Source organism: Paroedura picta, chromosome 9 (assembly GCF_049243985.1).
Source record: "Paroedura picta isolate Pp20150507F chromosome 9, Ppicta_v3.0, whole genome shotgun sequence".
Taxonomy (NCBI): domain Eukaryota; kingdom Metazoa; phylum Chordata; class Lepidosauria; order Squamata; family Gekkonidae; genus Paroedura; species Paroedura picta.
Window position 1 is genome coordinate 17,398,825 of NC_135377.1, and position 16,055 is coordinate 17,414,879.

General features: G+C 43.4%; 1 protein-coding gene across 3 annotated transcripts in view; it reads left to right on the forward strand.

The window, feature by feature from the left end:
• Window positions 1–16,055, forward strand: part of ANGPT1 (angiopoietin 1) — a 155,156-nt gene that overhangs the window by 77,541 nt on the left and 61,560 nt on the right. For 2 of the 3 annotated variants that reach the window (XM_077351660.1, XM_077351662.1), the window contains exons 2-3: window positions 1,781–1,936; window positions 8,927–9,048. In XM_077351660.1, the coding sequence (XP_077207775.1) occupies window positions 1,781–1,936; window positions 8,927–9,048 (278 nt within the window). The remainder of the gene's footprint in view (window positions 1–1,780; window positions 1,937–8,926; window positions 9,049–16,055) is intronic. The other variant, XM_077351661.1, reaches the window with a different exon arrangement.

Consider the following 16,055-nt stretch of genomic DNA (forward strand, 5'->3'; position numbering starts at 1 on the left):
ACCTCGAGGTGGTATTGATAGTCCCCGAGGCACCATTCGAGGTTAAGAAAAAAGGAAGGACTTAATTTGGCCCCCAACAGTTTTGTTATATGGCTCATCACCACACAGCTTGTTGAATCAGCTGGTGTGTAAAAGAGTACCGGATGATTGGTTTTGACCAGGGAAATTGCAGTGAACCTGCTTCCAGAAGGGCAGGATGAATTCCCAAACATACATGCCTATGAGAGGACCAAGGGTCGTGACTTTCTATTGATCACTTCCTCCCCACTTGGGCTGTAGAGAAGGCAGGATGGCCAGCAGTGATAGTGGAAGGACGCTGGGTTGAAGTATGATGTCCAGAAACACAGCGGAAGGTTGCAGTTTTGTGTGACTTTTGTTTCATGTTAGCTGAAGTATGAACCAACTTGATCAGGGATGTTTCCAGATGGTGGGACTGAGCAGAGTCCCCCCCACTCACCCAAGTGTCTCATTACTTGTCTTTCCATCCTTTCTCTGACTTGCTTGCCAGCCATCCCACTGCCTATGCTCACACAGGGATGCCAGTCTGCAGGTGGAATCTGGAGATCCCCTGTTTCTGCATCTCATCTCCAAGCAACAGAGATCAGTTTCCCTGAAGAAAATGGCTGCTTTGAAGGATGGACTCCATAGTATTATGCTCCATTGAGTTCTCTCCCCATCCCAAATCTCACCCACAGCTCCTACCTCCATCTCCCCCCCCCCCAAAAAAAAAGTATTCAGGTCTTTCCCAACCCAGAACTTAGAGTCCTTCACAATAGCCTTCAGAAGGAAATTAGATCTTCACTCTTGCAGTTTTGGAAGGCTGGTAAAACAGAGACAATTTCATGTAAGGATTAAGAGCAGCAAAGGAAGTTTCTTTGTTGACTCACATTGGGTTTGAAATACCTATGAAGCTCAAACAATGTGAATTTGAACCAGTCATTATCATCAGACATAAACCTTTTTCATTTGTTACATTTTTGGTGCTCCAACCTAGGGTTGTCTAGAGTGTGGGTGGGGAAATGGTGTGGGGGCAGCATTGCCAGAATGATGATGTCAATACTGGGGAATACCTGAAAGCAAGGATAATAGTTCTAGGAATCTCTGGAAACTATGGTAAAACCATAAAGTTCCCAGCAATCCCTAGAGCTACTTCAATCACTTCTGGGTATTGTCCAGAAGCGATGTCATCATGTGAGCAATGATGAGTTATTTTTTAAATATATATTTTTTCATTTATTTTAATTTTTCTGAGGAATTAAGGGTGACCCCCCCACTCTGACTGGCAGTTTGGCAGCCCTAATCCAACCATGTTTAAGAGGAGATAATACTGTGTGTGAACCTTTCAATATGCGTGATTTTGTGATTAGTACAAAGTATATATTTTCAAACTTTGGTACCTATGATCACATGTCGAGATTACACAAGGGGATGGGCTCACGTGCTCTGGAAGATGGAGAATATGTGCTTTGACCCATTCATAAAAATGGTGATCCTGTGTATCAGGAGGATCACGGGCAGCATGCTTCCCATTATGCAAGGTGGGGCTGCCAAAAACTGTAACTCCGATTCAGTCATTTTAATTGAATCAGTGCACATATTCGTCAGCACGTCCCTGAGTTATGTCAACATGTGGTATCAAATGACGGACCGGCGTGTTTATGGAGCAGTTCTTCCAAAACTATGCGAGGCTAGATTTCAGGCACCTTACCCATTAAGTGTGAATTTGACTGATGCCATACTCTTTCTAAAAACAAACCTTATTATCTTTTCTGTTTCATAGCTTGAGAGCTACATTGTGGAAAACATGAAGTCAGAGATGGCTCAGCTACAGCAGAATGCTGTCCAGAACCACACAGCTACCATGCTGGAGATAGGAACCAACCTTCTCAGCCAGACTGCAGAGCAGACAAGAAAACTCACAGATGTCGAAACCCAGGTAGATTTCCACAGCTGCATTCACCAGAACATTAACTATGCCCAAACAATTTTCTTTCTTTTCTTTTGGCTGTACCATTCCCACACATTGCGCCTCCCAACACATCATGCTCCAAGAAACACAGACGCCCCGCTTGACTGGTGGCAACAACAACACAGGCTGCTTCCAGTTAAGTGTTTCGGTTTGGGCCAAATAGGAATTGCTTGGCATATTTGACTCGGCATGCTATCGTAAGGCTCGACTCGCCAAGAAAGGGAACAGCTTCTGACTTCAAATAAACAGTTCAGCTACCAACCGTGACCTATAGAAGCATCAAGCTAAATAGATGTGTTGAAAGCTCCCGACGTACCTTTAATGTGCATTATCACTTCCCACTTTGTGCTAGACTAGATTCTGTTGAGTTTCTGCAACCGGGTTGCGATCACCGGGAATCATAGAATCATAGAGTTGGAAGGGGCCATACAGGCCATCTAGTCCAACCCCCTGCTCAACGCAGGATTAGCCCTAAGCATCCTAAAGAATTTACCCTGCCGGGATATGTTTACATCTTGAAGGCCACATACAACCTGACCTGTGTTTGTCAAGGGACAAATGAGGCTAAGTTGTCAATGAGACAATAAATTAGGAGCCGGACAATGATAGATCACAGCTCAGGAGCTCCTGAAGATGAACGTGTCTGTTCAAATTGGTTGAGGGCCAATTATTTATTTATTATTAGATTTCTATACCGCCCTCCTGTACGGCTCAGGGTGGTTCACATGCAACATTGCAGGGGTCATACCTGGAACAGTCTGAACATATAACACAGTCACAAAATAACACATCAGCAACAATCCAACTGGATCTAAATCAACAGAACTCCAATGGCTTTGGTCAGCAATAGCAACAACTACAACTTAGACAAACACCCAAGGAGGTCAGGCTGGTTCCGGCCATGGAGAGAGTGTCTGAGGGGGGATCCGTGGACATTGTTGGGCCAATTGGACTCAAGCAAATGCTTGCTGGAGGAGCTTCTTTTTGCAGGCCCTGTAGAATTGTGGAAGTTCAGGCAGGGATCTCTTCAGGGAGCTCGTAATACCAGGTAGGGGCCAGAACAGAGAAAGCTCTGGCTCCTGTTGAGGACCGATGTGCTTCTTTGGGGCCAGGGACCACCAACCAGTTGGAGGTGGTAGAGCGTAGTCTGAAGGTGAGGTGCTGTGGAGTTCGGAGGAGTCAGAGTGTCCTGTGAAAGAGCAAGAACATAATCTGGGAAATGCTGCTAGTTCCTGGCATATGACTCGGACTGGAGCTTTGTTCTGTGACACATTTTATCAGCTTCAACTAACAGCCCATCTACAGCTGTTGCACAAAAATTATGGATCCATATTCTTACCAAATCCCCATAAAATACTGTAACAGGCTTTACATAGTGCTGCCTTTCAAAATGTCAGTTTTTCAATGGGGCGGCTAGATTATTATAAGGAGCTGGATACGGCGTGGTGATTATCTGATCTGGCGAGCCGGGTTTGATTCCCCGCCACTCCACATGCAGCCAGCTGGGTGACCTTGGGCTAGTCACAGCCCTGATAGAGCTGTTCTCACAGAGCAGCCTTGTCAGGGCTCTCTCAGCCCTACCTTCCTTGCAGTGTTGTGGGGAGAGAAAGGGAAGCAGATTGTAAACCGCTTTGAGACTCCTTCTGGTAGAGAAAAGCTGGATATAAAAACTACTACTTCTTATGGGGAGTATATTATGCCTGTTCTGAAAGCCCAGTTTAAAGTGTAAGCCCTAAATAGGCTGACCTATTCTTCTACTGTCTCATCTCCTGGTGAGACGGTCTTCTCTGTGCCTCTATGTGCAAAGATGGTTGGTGACAATTAGAAAGAAGTCCTCCTCCCTGTGGCCTTCTGAGTGCCCTATGGCTTAGGTACCAAGCCAGAACATATCTCATTGCCTGGGTTCTTAATGGAACAATTCCATCTTTTAGTGGTTTTTAAAAAAATATATAGCCTGCTCCTAGCATAACTCGTGGATACCATTTTAAGCCGCAGTTTTATGCCCCTGGTGAACTCTTGTTTTTTATGGCTTCTTTGAGTGTTGATTCTCTCCCCCCCCCCCTTGTTATTATGATTTTATTATTTTGTTGTTTATACTTTGTGAGCGACTTCAGGCAAGCTTCCAGATACGCAATGTAGACTTGTCATTTATTTTTTTTAATGACAATTTTTTTGTGGACACAGAAAGCTGGCATAGTATGAAGAAGATTAGGCTGCTGCTGTTTCAATCATGACAGCCCCCCCTCCCCAGCTGCAGTCTAAATTGGTGCTGGTTTGGAACAGGATGACCAATTAAGCAAGAAGATACCAGTTATTACATGAGAGTCATCCTTAAGCTTGAGACCCCATGTCTCCATTTTAATATTAATCCACATTGAAATAGTTTCCAACAATTCGGTGCTTCTCTTCATTCTTTAAGGAAAGCTGGAGCAGGTGGAACTAGGATAACAACTTTCAGAGCCAAAGGGGGGGGGGTTGTTAAAATATTTATATCCTGTCTGCCCTTGTGGCTCAATGCAGAATAATGTCTGCCCTAGAATAATTTAGTTCTGTCTAGAATCACTGTAATCATTTGCAAATCAATCCATGGGCTTAATTCAGAGTAACTTTGCATGGGATTGTACCATTATTCGCAGTGCTATCCTAAGGCCACTTTCCTGGCTATAGGACCCACTGAAGGGACTTGAGGAAGATTCTGAGCAGAGAGCCAGTTTGGTGTAGTGGTTAAGTGTCCTCTAATATGGAGAACTGGGCTTGATCCCCACCCTTCCTCCACATCAGCCAGCTGGGTGACCTTGGGCTAGTCACAGCTCTCTCAGAGATCTCTCAGCCTCACCTCCCTCACAGGATGTCTCTTGTAGGGAGAGGAAGGGTTGGTGATTGTAAGCCACTTTGAGACTCCTTTGGGTAGTAAAAGGCAGGTTACAAAAAAAAACTCTTCTTCTCCTTCTCCTTCTCCTTCTCCTTCTCCTTCTCCTTCTCCTTCTCCTTCTCCTTCTCCTTCTCCTTCTCCTTCTCCTTCTCCTTCTCCTTCTCCTTCTCCTCCTCCTCCTTCTTGCATGCCAGGTGTGGACCCCGTTCCCTCTGTAACAATAAGAACCTGACGGCAACTCTAATGAAGTCTGAGCAGTCCAAAGAACCTCAGGTTGCTGCTTCCGTGTATGTTGGTGACCTTCTAAGTCTGAAGGGGAGAATAGGGCTGTCCGCAGGATCATCACCCCAGCTTGGGACACATGGCTGTGGATCTTAACTTGCTGAGAGTTCCCCCTCTCCTGAGATCTGGAGTTGCCATTTGATAGTTTCCCTAACTATTCCCATTTTCACTCCTTTTCGTAGCAGTTTGCAACATATGGTAACTAGCAGTTGCTGTGCATCTAGTCGGAAACAAATGCATTCATGTGCACAGTCCTTTTATTGGCCAATTAGGTGTACCCAGAGGGGTGTTTCGGATGGGTCTTTTTTTAACTGATCCTTGAACCATGTTTACGGTATCCTTTCCCAGATGATTACTTAACCCTCTATCAGCATATGGAATAACAAGATCAATTACACAAGAAAGAGCACTTAATTGACTCTAGCTAAAGATAATACACATATGGCGATGACAATACAGCCTTATTAAAACTCTCGGCTTCTTAGTTTTCCATAGAAGGGCCCTCAAATGTTCGGTATGCAACCACCTCAGTTTGAAAATAAGGGTAGGAAGCTTTGAACGTAGAAAATAAGTGCAGGAAGCTTTAGAAGCAAACCCCCCCCCAAAAAAACAAAAACCTTTACCATTGTTGGACTTGTGTCCTAACAGAGAATAGAAACAGAGAACAGAGAATAGATATTATGCATTTGTATTGTGTTTTTTTAAATACAAGGCCAAGTCTCACATCACCCACAATTAAAAAGGATCCAGCCTTACATTACTAAACCTGCAAGGCTACTGCTCCCAGCCAAAGACCTTCCACCTTAATCGTGCCCCCTGCATTAGTTCCGCACTGAACTTCTGTTTTCCGCCCTACCGCAGGTATTTAAGCCTCAGCATGACCAGAAGCTTGTGCCTTTTAGCAAGAGCCAAAGGGCTCTTGGCTGATACCTGTGACCTTGGGAGAACCCATCCAATGAATAACCTACGCAACTGTTGAGACAGTGTATGCACATGTGCTTTGTTTAAATTGTAATGCTAGCATTGGTCACTGGGGAGGGGATGGGCAAAAATAACTAAATAGAATAGAATGGAGCCTTCAAGTAGGATCCTAAACAGAGTGACACCTTTTAAAGCCCATTGACATTAATAGATTTAGAAAGGTATGAATCTTTTTTGGGATTACATGGGTTTTTTATGGTGGAAGGATATAGGCACAATCTCAGGGCAGAATTGTTCACTGTGTTCAACCTGGAGCTCCCATCCAAAGCAGCAACTGTACGTTGACTGATCTTCTCCTTGGCTTGTTGAGTCTCACACCGCATTTATTTCTCAGCTCTTCACAGCAGTAGCCAATGATACATTACTGAGGGAAGAACCTTTGGAGTTCTTTCTTGAGTCAAATGTCTGTGTCATGATGGAGATCAAGGGATTTGTGCCTCCCAATGCAGTTGAATAATCAGAAACACAACATTACAAATCACACAAACCCTGGGGAAGAAATGAAAACCCGAGAGTATCTGGCCCAGTGCGGGAGAATCATGGAAGGCTTTCTTCATCCTTGTGAGTCTTCCCTATATGGGTTCCTCTACCCCTTTGCAAGGGTATGTTTGTCTGAAGGGGGGAACTAGCTATGAGGGCTGGAGGCAACCATCCTTAAAAATCCCACATCCCAGGGCTCTGAACCAATCCTCGTGATGGGCCTCATGCATATCCAAGCAAGCCCATGGAAGTCCACTGGATGGGAAGGGATGAGTCAGCCTCATCTTAACTAAAGTGAGGATGCTTTTACAAAAAAAAGTTGGATTGGGATTTTGTAGCTCTGGAAAGGAGCATCATCTTAGCCAGGCTTTGGGGGTCAGCTGGGGGAAGAAAGCTTATTTTACTGGTACAAATAAGCACCCTGTTAAGGGCCCATCATTTCTACCTGGTGTTTGTAGATTCTGTGGTTCTCTCCATGAGAGAAAGAGCAGCCTTGAACCTGGTGAGATAATCACTCCAGAGAATAGGGAATCAAATCTCCCCTCAGGGGTTATTGACTGTATTTGAGAGCCTGCTTGACTGTACATAAGTTATCCGTGCATCGCATTGACCTTATTAAATACTTTAACTAGCAGGTGGGCAGTGGGGGCCCAATGATGATGCTCACACCTTTTGAGTGGGCAAATAGGCCACAGCTTTTATTCTTAACAAAAGAACAACGTGTTGGCTGACAAGGAGCAGGAACCTAACTTTCCCCTGGGTCATCCGACCCTACGCTACTCTCATGGTGCCCTGAGTGTCCCACCTCAGACCCCTGCTGAGCCACAGGATCCCTTGCCATGGTGTCTTCCCCTTTTCTGATAGCTGGATTGCCTTGGAAGGCGTAGACCTCCCTCAGCCCTCTCCAGCCTCTCTATCCGAGAGTGTCGTGGACCTTCCCATCCGGGTCAGCCGCACTCTCTGCAGATGCCTCTTTCAGAGCCCCCCCAATTAAGGGAGTACCATCACTCTCCCTTTTATCAACCCCCGTCTGCTCAGGCTCCTTTTCCTTGTTCCCCGCCTGCTGTGACTATGAAACGATTGCATCAATCCCCAAACAGACTGCATAACTCATTTATAAACCGAAACTTATCACCTTGAATATAGGGGGGGAAGGGGGGATGCTGCTAGCTGGCTGGCCGGAGGAAAAGAGACCGCCAGCGAGCACGAGGCACTTCTTTAAGCGCCACACCTTGCTCCTCCTTCCCCGGCCCCTGACGCAGCATGTCTGTGCTGCACACGCTCCGCTGTGCCGGGGAAGGAAGAGAAGGAGCACCCATCCACGCACCGTCCGTTCCCCGCATCCCGCCTCGCCGCTTCGTTAATGGCGGCCGCAGTAAGTTGAAGCCACGCTTTATCTTCTGTAAAATAAATGTTTGTTGTTTGGCTGCATCTGAGTCTTGTTTGCCAAGTCAAATATCCAAAGAGCAGGGATTGATATTTACCTCAAACTCATTGGGATGTGCAAGATAAAAGCATATGAAGAATATCCTACAGGAGTCATTTGGGACATATGTAATTAAACATCTTTAGTTTAGGAACTTCTTTGTGTCTTTAAATAAATTTCTCCTATCTCCCGACTGGTTCATTTGAAGACTTTATGTATGTATGTATGTATGTATGTATGTATGTATGTATGTATGTATGTATGTATGTATGTATGTATTTATTTATTTATTTATTTATTTATTTATTTATATTTATATGCCGCCCTCCCCTGAAGGCTCAGGGTGGTTTACAGGGAACAGGAAACAGGTACAGATAACATAATGAACCACATGTGACAACGGAAATAACAATACAGCAGTAATAACTCCAACATGATAATAGCAGTAATAATAAGATAGAACTGCAAAGGAGCCTCAGCTCAACTCCCACCGGGACCCAGTGCGCCAGGCAGACTAGTGGTGGCTATAATAGGAGTGGGGGGGCTGCTTCCTGCTGCTTTAAGCATAATTCCTCCCTGATTACCTCCCGAAGCACAGCAGTTAGACTGTTAAGACCATCTCTCTCCTCTTTACCCAGTTGTTTCCCTTCTTAATGAAACTATTTTATTCTTTAAGCAGCCGGTGCTTCAATCCTCTTTTGCATATTTAAACTCTGCCAATGGTGGCCAATCCTCCCCCACGGTGAGTTTCTTGAAAGACTGAGGTTTTCCCATGACTGGTCTAAGAAAGCATAGGTAAATGAACATTGAAGTAGACTACAGTAAGCACAATGGTACTATTACTGCTAGTATTGACGATTATACTAATATATTGCAACTTCTAACATGTTTCCCCACCTCTCCTTTGTTCCTGAAGGTACTAAATCAAACATCCCGATTAGAAATTCAGCTGCTGGAAAATTCATTATCTACTTACAAGCTGGAGAAACAACTGCTGCAACAGACCCATGAAATATTGAAAATTCATGAGAAAAACAGGTGATGCATTTCTTGGTTATTCAGTGCTTGCCAGGTTCATCCCTGCAGTCTTCTTTTCCTCACCATTTCCCTTAAAACACTCATAGAAGGAGATCTCAAGTGCTGAGCTTGGAAATATCTATCCACTGGAACTGGAATGGGGTGAGAGGATTTGCCCATTGTTTTCTTTGCTGCCCCAGAGTTTCTTTCCACTCCTTTGTGATTCTGTAAATTGCTCAGGTTAATATTACAATAGGATTATGCACAGTCTTTGTAGTTCCCTATTCATTTATGTCATCTCCTTCCAACCCATTTTAGCAGCAACACCCAGAAACAGCAACCTTAAGGTGCTTGTATGCATGCATCAGGTGGTGGGGATTGTTGGCATCGTTTTGCTAGTAGGCTTATGGACTCCCCTGCACTGATACAGGGGCAGCTCAAACAAGGATGCTGCCTGTGACCCGCACCACTGCTGGTGCTACTACTTCTTACCATCTCATACATGCTCAATAGTGTTTCGCAAACTCTTGTAACACCGATGAAAGAAAGATTAGATGCTCTGCCTCCTGAATGGGGAAGGATGTAGAGGTGAGGTTGAATGAGGCAAAGGAAGACATTTGCAAAGAGGGTGGTCTATAGATATAATAGTGATGATGATGATGATGATGATGATGATGATGATGATGATGATGATGTCAGTAGGGACAACAGAAACTACCACTACTGTATCTTGCCATTAAAGAGTTGGTAAAGGTAAAATATTAAAATAATCTTGATAGCACTGTTGATCAGGATTGCTTTTTGCAATATTTGATGGCTGCAAACATGTATATCAGTTGCACAGATAACAAATACTCCTATGAATTCGAAAGTTGAACCAGGATGCACATTCATTCATTCATTCATTCATTCATTCATTCATTCATTCATTCATTCATTCATTCATGTTTACATTTCCCAACCGCCACTCCCGAACAGTCAGCTCGTGGTGATTCACAACGAGGTCCACAAAGACCACTACATAAAATCACAATAAAACACAACAGCAATAACCATAAACAGTAATGGTGAAAGACCTAAGCTATTTCCTTCCTCCCACTCACCCCAGGTTGATGACAACAGGCCTCAAAGTCCACAAAAAAACCCCATCGCCCTCAGGAAGAAGAGCTGGTTCTTATATGCTGCTTTTCTCTTCCCGAACGAGTCTTACAGCGGCTTCCAATCTCCTTCCCTTTCCTCTCCCCACAACAGACACCCTGAGAGGTGGGTGAGGCTGAGAGAGCCCTGATATTACTGCTCGCTCGGTCAGAACAGCTTTATCTGTGCTGTGGCCAGCCCAAGGTCACCCAGCTGGTTGCAGGTGGAGGAGGAATGGGGAATCAAACTCAGCTCGCCAGATTAGAAGTCTGCACTCCTAACTACTACACCAAGCTGGCTCTGGAGAAATGACCCTACACAGATGACATGCATTACAGTCTATTAGGAAGTAGAAAATGAAATATATATATAGCAGAGGTGAATTCCTAGCACAGTGATTCCAGTCTGGTACTAAGATGGGACAATTAATTCAGAATTAGAGAGATAAGGAGAATTTGAAACCCTGTTGAGTTCAATGACCTCTCCTCTTCTGTTTTGTTCTTGTTGTGCAAAAGCCACCAACTTCTTTTGTGCCTGCAGGGCTTTTAATTGTTTCCAAATTTCTTTTCCTTTGTACATGTGCAGACTTTGGGTTGAAGGAAGATCGTTGCAATGGTTGTGTTTTCTCTTTGATTTACAAAGTCTTTTTGCTGCATACGTACAGATGTAGAAAGATCATCATTATAAACATCATGAAATATAACATTAATATACAAGGTTTGAAATGCTTAGCCTTATAGATACAACTGAGTATAGATTAAAAAGTCATTAAAAGGGTAGGAATATCTGCTTTCTTATGACCAAAGCCTTATCACAGAAGTTGGCCATTTTGGAGGTGGTCTCATTAGATCAGTTGCCAAGGAGAGGCATATAGAATTTATCAGATCTTTGTGGGTACTTAGATGGAACAGGGGTGAAGTATGTGGAACAAATGTCCTTGTAAATGGCCTTTCATCTGAATTCAGATGGCAGAAACATGCACAGGGAGTGGGGAGCAGAAACTTCTATGTGATCTGTGAATGCCTTTGTTTCACATGCCTACTGGTCAGTCTGGGGACTATATTAAGATTGCTCTTAGAAGGACTGCTAAAAGACCCCATCGGAAGTCTTGGTTCTTTGACTATGGCACAGTGTTGCAGGACACCTTGTTTTAAGGATAGTCTTAAGGAAGGAATTTCCCATGCAAAGTCAAAGGAAGGTATAAGGAAAGAAGAGATGTCGCATGAGATCTTGATAGATCTTATTTATTTATTTATTTATTTTATTTATCATACTTATATACTGCCCTCCCCGGAGGCTCATCTTGAAATCGCAAGAGATCTTGATAGATATCACTCACCCCAATTGTACACCAGCAGCAAGCCTTCTTTTGATTCCTTTCTGTGTTATCTGAAAGAATTTCATGCTTTTCAAGTTATCCTCAAAAGTTATCCATATGTTTAATAAGTAGCAGTCCAGTATCTTGAAATGACTGTTTTGTGTATTCAAAGACACTTTTAATAAGCTGCTCATGCAATGGTCACTTCATCCTTTGGGATCTTCCTTTTCAACTATTGTACTTCAGAGATGACAAGATAATTGAATGGGGAGACATTGTGTGATTACAGTGGATAAGTAATAGGGTTGTGGGTGTCCTGCATAGTGCAGGGGATTGGACTAGATGACCCAGGAGGTCCCTTCCAACTCTATTCTATTCTATGATTCTGTTTATCAAATGTAATTACAGCCCACCATGTGGTTAATTGAATTGTTTGGAATGCAACTGGAGACCTTTCATGCTTCATAACAGGAGTGCTGAGGTTGCTACACCATGGTGTCCTCCTACTGTACCATAATAAGACTTGAAATTATTTATTTAGATATGCATACCCTGCTTTTCTTCCCAGTGAAAATCCAAATCAGCTTATACCGCCCATTATCTCCTCTTTCATGAAAGTTTTGCTATAGCAACCATGAGGGAGAGCAACCAATTCAAGATCAACCAGTGGAACTCCACATCAAACCTGGGACTCCCAGACCATGGTCCAACACATAAACCACTGCATCAAGCCCAGAACCACAGGGGCAAAAACTAATCTTTCAGGAAAACGATTGCCTTTGCTCATTGACTTTGCTTCTGCAGTGATGCGTGAATTACTCTGGAACAAGGGCTAGTATATCAAAACGTCAACCTATAAAAGAGCCCTGGGTGGAGGCAGCCTTTGTAAGAAAGAGGAGCAGAGGCTAGAACAGGGGTAGTCAAACTGTGGCCCTCCAAATGTCCATGGACTACAATTCCCAAGAGCCCCCTGCCAGCGAACACTGGCAGGGGGCTCTTGGGAATTGTAGTTCATGGACATCTGGAGGGCCGCAGTTTGACTACCCCTGGGCTAGAACAATGAGATGAAATCTATTCCCTCTAAACTAATGTGTTCTATCAAGTTTAAATGGCATATTATTGAATTAGCCACAAGCCCATTACAAAACCTCTGGGTCAAAGAGGAAATGTGTGTGGCTTTTAACCCACTGACCTCCCGGTGGTATCAATGACCTGCCAGTTAGCGGCTTAGAGATTAGAGCACGCCAAACATGGAGATTCATATAGGCCAGGGCTGGTGTATGTTTAATCTTTTGCATTTATTTATGTACCTTAACAATGTGTCATGGTGCTAAGGTATGCATTAGAGTAAATAAACAAAGTCCGCCTTGACCTCTGTGCGGCTATATTGACTTACGGAGTGACTGGCCTGTAATGTGATAAAGTAGTCTGAGTTTTGCATGTGAAAAGAAGGGATGTGTTGAAAAGAGAAGTGAGGAAAGACTGTTTCTTGGCTGCAGTTAAGGCAAGAGAGCAGGGATAGTTTGTTCAAGGAAGGCGAACAGAACATGAGGATTGGCAGAGAAGGATGGTCTGAACAGCCTGGGCTTCTTGACTTTAGATATGAGTTTTATACTTATTATTAATTTATGTATTTATGGGGTTTATGAACCACCTTTCTACTTACCGGGAATAGGCCTAGTCAGATTACAATATTTAAATATGCCAAGTCAGAGTAAAAACTTCCCGTAATCCAGAGATTATCAAACTCTTATAATGTGAGAACCAAACTGTGTCACCGTTCATAGCAAGAAATCAACTGCAAAAGAAGATGCAGTGCTGCCCAGAGCCACCTTGAGCCACTGGACATAGATTATGTCTGGGTGCTTCATATCAGGGGATGGGGGTTTGATAGTTTTGCTTTTTATGGGTTTGATAGTTAGCTTTTTATGATGTTTAAATTGTTCTATTCCATTGTTGTAAACTGCCCTGAGCCTGCCTGCAAAGAGGGGTGGTATATAAGCCAAATAATAAATAAAATGATCCTGATCCAAACTAAATATTGTGATGAAATAAACCATTTGCCTGGCTGATACGATGCATCTATAATAGTAAACAGATCTATCTGCTCATCTTTTTGTCCATTTGTGGCAGGCATAACTTAGAAAATAAAACTAGGAATCTCAAAATTGGCCATCAGCTTCAGGATGATCATGGGAGATGCAGAGCCAGATTTGAAAGAAATATTCTGGCCATGGTTATCTGCAAAATCCTGATATTTGTAATGGAAGCTAAACTCATGTAGTGGTTATGTCTAGGAAAGTGAGATTCGAATCCCTGCTCTGCCATGCAAGCTTGCTGGGTGACCTTGGCCCCAGCACACTGTCTTAGCCTAGCCTACTTCACAGGGTAGTTGTGTGAATGAAACAGAGGAACAATGTAACAGAGGAACAATGTAAGCTGGTTGGGAGATCTTGCTATGTAAAATTTGGATGGAACTAAAGGGAAAAGGAAGCCATAGATCTTGTTGGGAAACTGTATCATGACACTGATTGAAGCTCATCTTGGCTGGTCTTTCTTTGGTCCAATGCTGGCCTGGCTGATGGGCTTGTCTGCAGTCAGAATTGCATCCGATCTTTAAAAAAAAATGCATTTCCAGAATATAGCATGATGCTAATTTCAGGGGCCCTCTGGTTGACAGGGCCCTCTATTTTGTCTCCCCTGTACCTCCTTATGGGCAACCCTGAGAAAATCTTCTTCCACAATGGAATCTGTCTTTCTGTCTGTCATTTCATACTCTGAGTCTTAATTTCTCAATTCACATGGACTGAGCAGGAGAAGTATGGTGGTCTCTTGCTAAATGATCCCCTCCTATAAATTTATGTAATAATGAAATAATCATTTAGAAGGTTTTTGATTGCAAAGTAATTTGGAACCTGAGGGGGCTTTTGTGTGTGTGTGTATACATACATTTTACATTATCCCTGAATTGTTACTGAGTTCTCTTTACTCCCATGAAACTTTATGAACAGTAGCACTAACCTGCAAAATCCCTATCTGAGTTAATGTATCATCTAAGTAATGGGTAGTCAACCTGTGGTCCTCCAGATGTTCATGAACTACAATTCCCATGAGCCCCTGCCAGCATTGCTGGCAGGGACTCATGGGAATTGTAGTCCATGAACATCTGGAGGACCACAGGTTGACTACCCCTGAAAGAGAGTTGGTTGATTATGCTAGTTTCCTGGCAAATACAGAGTCACGGTTGAATACATATAATAACACAAGTAAATGATGAAGTATTTGTCACAAAGTATTTAGGAGTTATCTGTACCTGTTGGGCAGCTCAGAGGAAGAGTAAATCGTGTTATCTGTTCTTTGTCAAATCCAGACTTCATGAATCTAACTGACATTTCTTTTTTTTTAAATCACAGTACTGGTCCATATCCTCGTCTCAAACACATCATTTTCTGCTTGAAAGTTAAAATCCTCTTTAAGCTTTACGCATGGTCTGGATTGGATTAGGAGGTATGCCCTGCCCCTAGGAAAGGAAATTGTCTGACTTTGACATTCCACCCCTCCAAGGAACATCTTCGGGGCCTTCTCCATGGTCAATTTCTTTCTTCGCCCAGCCTGAAGCTGCAACTGGAAGTCTTTTCTATTGGCTTACCCTCCCTCTGCCTAGCTTTCTGGATGTTAAAGAGAATTATTGGGAGGGGGGCATCCTGCTGGTTTACATCCTGAGAAATTTAACGCATCATTTCTTGGGTGGAAAATTGATTTTGGGCCTCATTAAGAGGCCCAAAACTTACACTACATTATATTAAGACTACATTTAAAACAAAAGTCCTTTTAAAAAAGAAAGAAAAGAATGAGATGACTTAGGAGCAGAAGATTTATTGACCAGTTGGGCATGGCCCCATAGTTAACTTACCGTAAAAATAACACCCTGTTCTCTTCACCTTTAGCTTGATCCCATAACATTTTAAAGGCCATTTCAGATAATGTACACCCCCTCCATGGAAGGTGCTTCTTTTGTAGGAAGGCCACATGGGTTGTTATGGCTGACAGTAACATGTGTGGGCTTTGAACGGACTTAGAAGTGTGTGATTTTTCTTAGGATTGCACTGGGGAGAAATTAATGAAATGTAAGAATGCTGTTCTCTTATCCTCGCTGGTTTGACTCAAAAACCTCCATTTTGCTTCATTCTTGTGTGAGTCAAACTGGTCTGATTTTATTTCTATGCTCTTTCCTCTTTTACTCCTTCTGAATCAAATTGACACATTTTTAGTGTTATTTGCATAACTATTGCACACAATGTAATAATGCATATATGTAAAACAGCACAGAAGAACAGAAGGACTAGGAATTTATTTGTTTTGTATACCGCCCCTCCTGGCCCAGCCGGCTCAAGGTGGTTCACAACGACATTGTAATAAAAATACAGAATACCATAAAACAGTGGTCTGCAACCTTCTCCAGGCTGCGGACCGGCGGTAGCGGGTAGGGCGATCGCCCGGCCACTCATGTCGTGCATGCTGCGCGTGCCGCGCATGCGTGGGAGTGCCATGCATGCGTGTTTGCAGCCGTGCA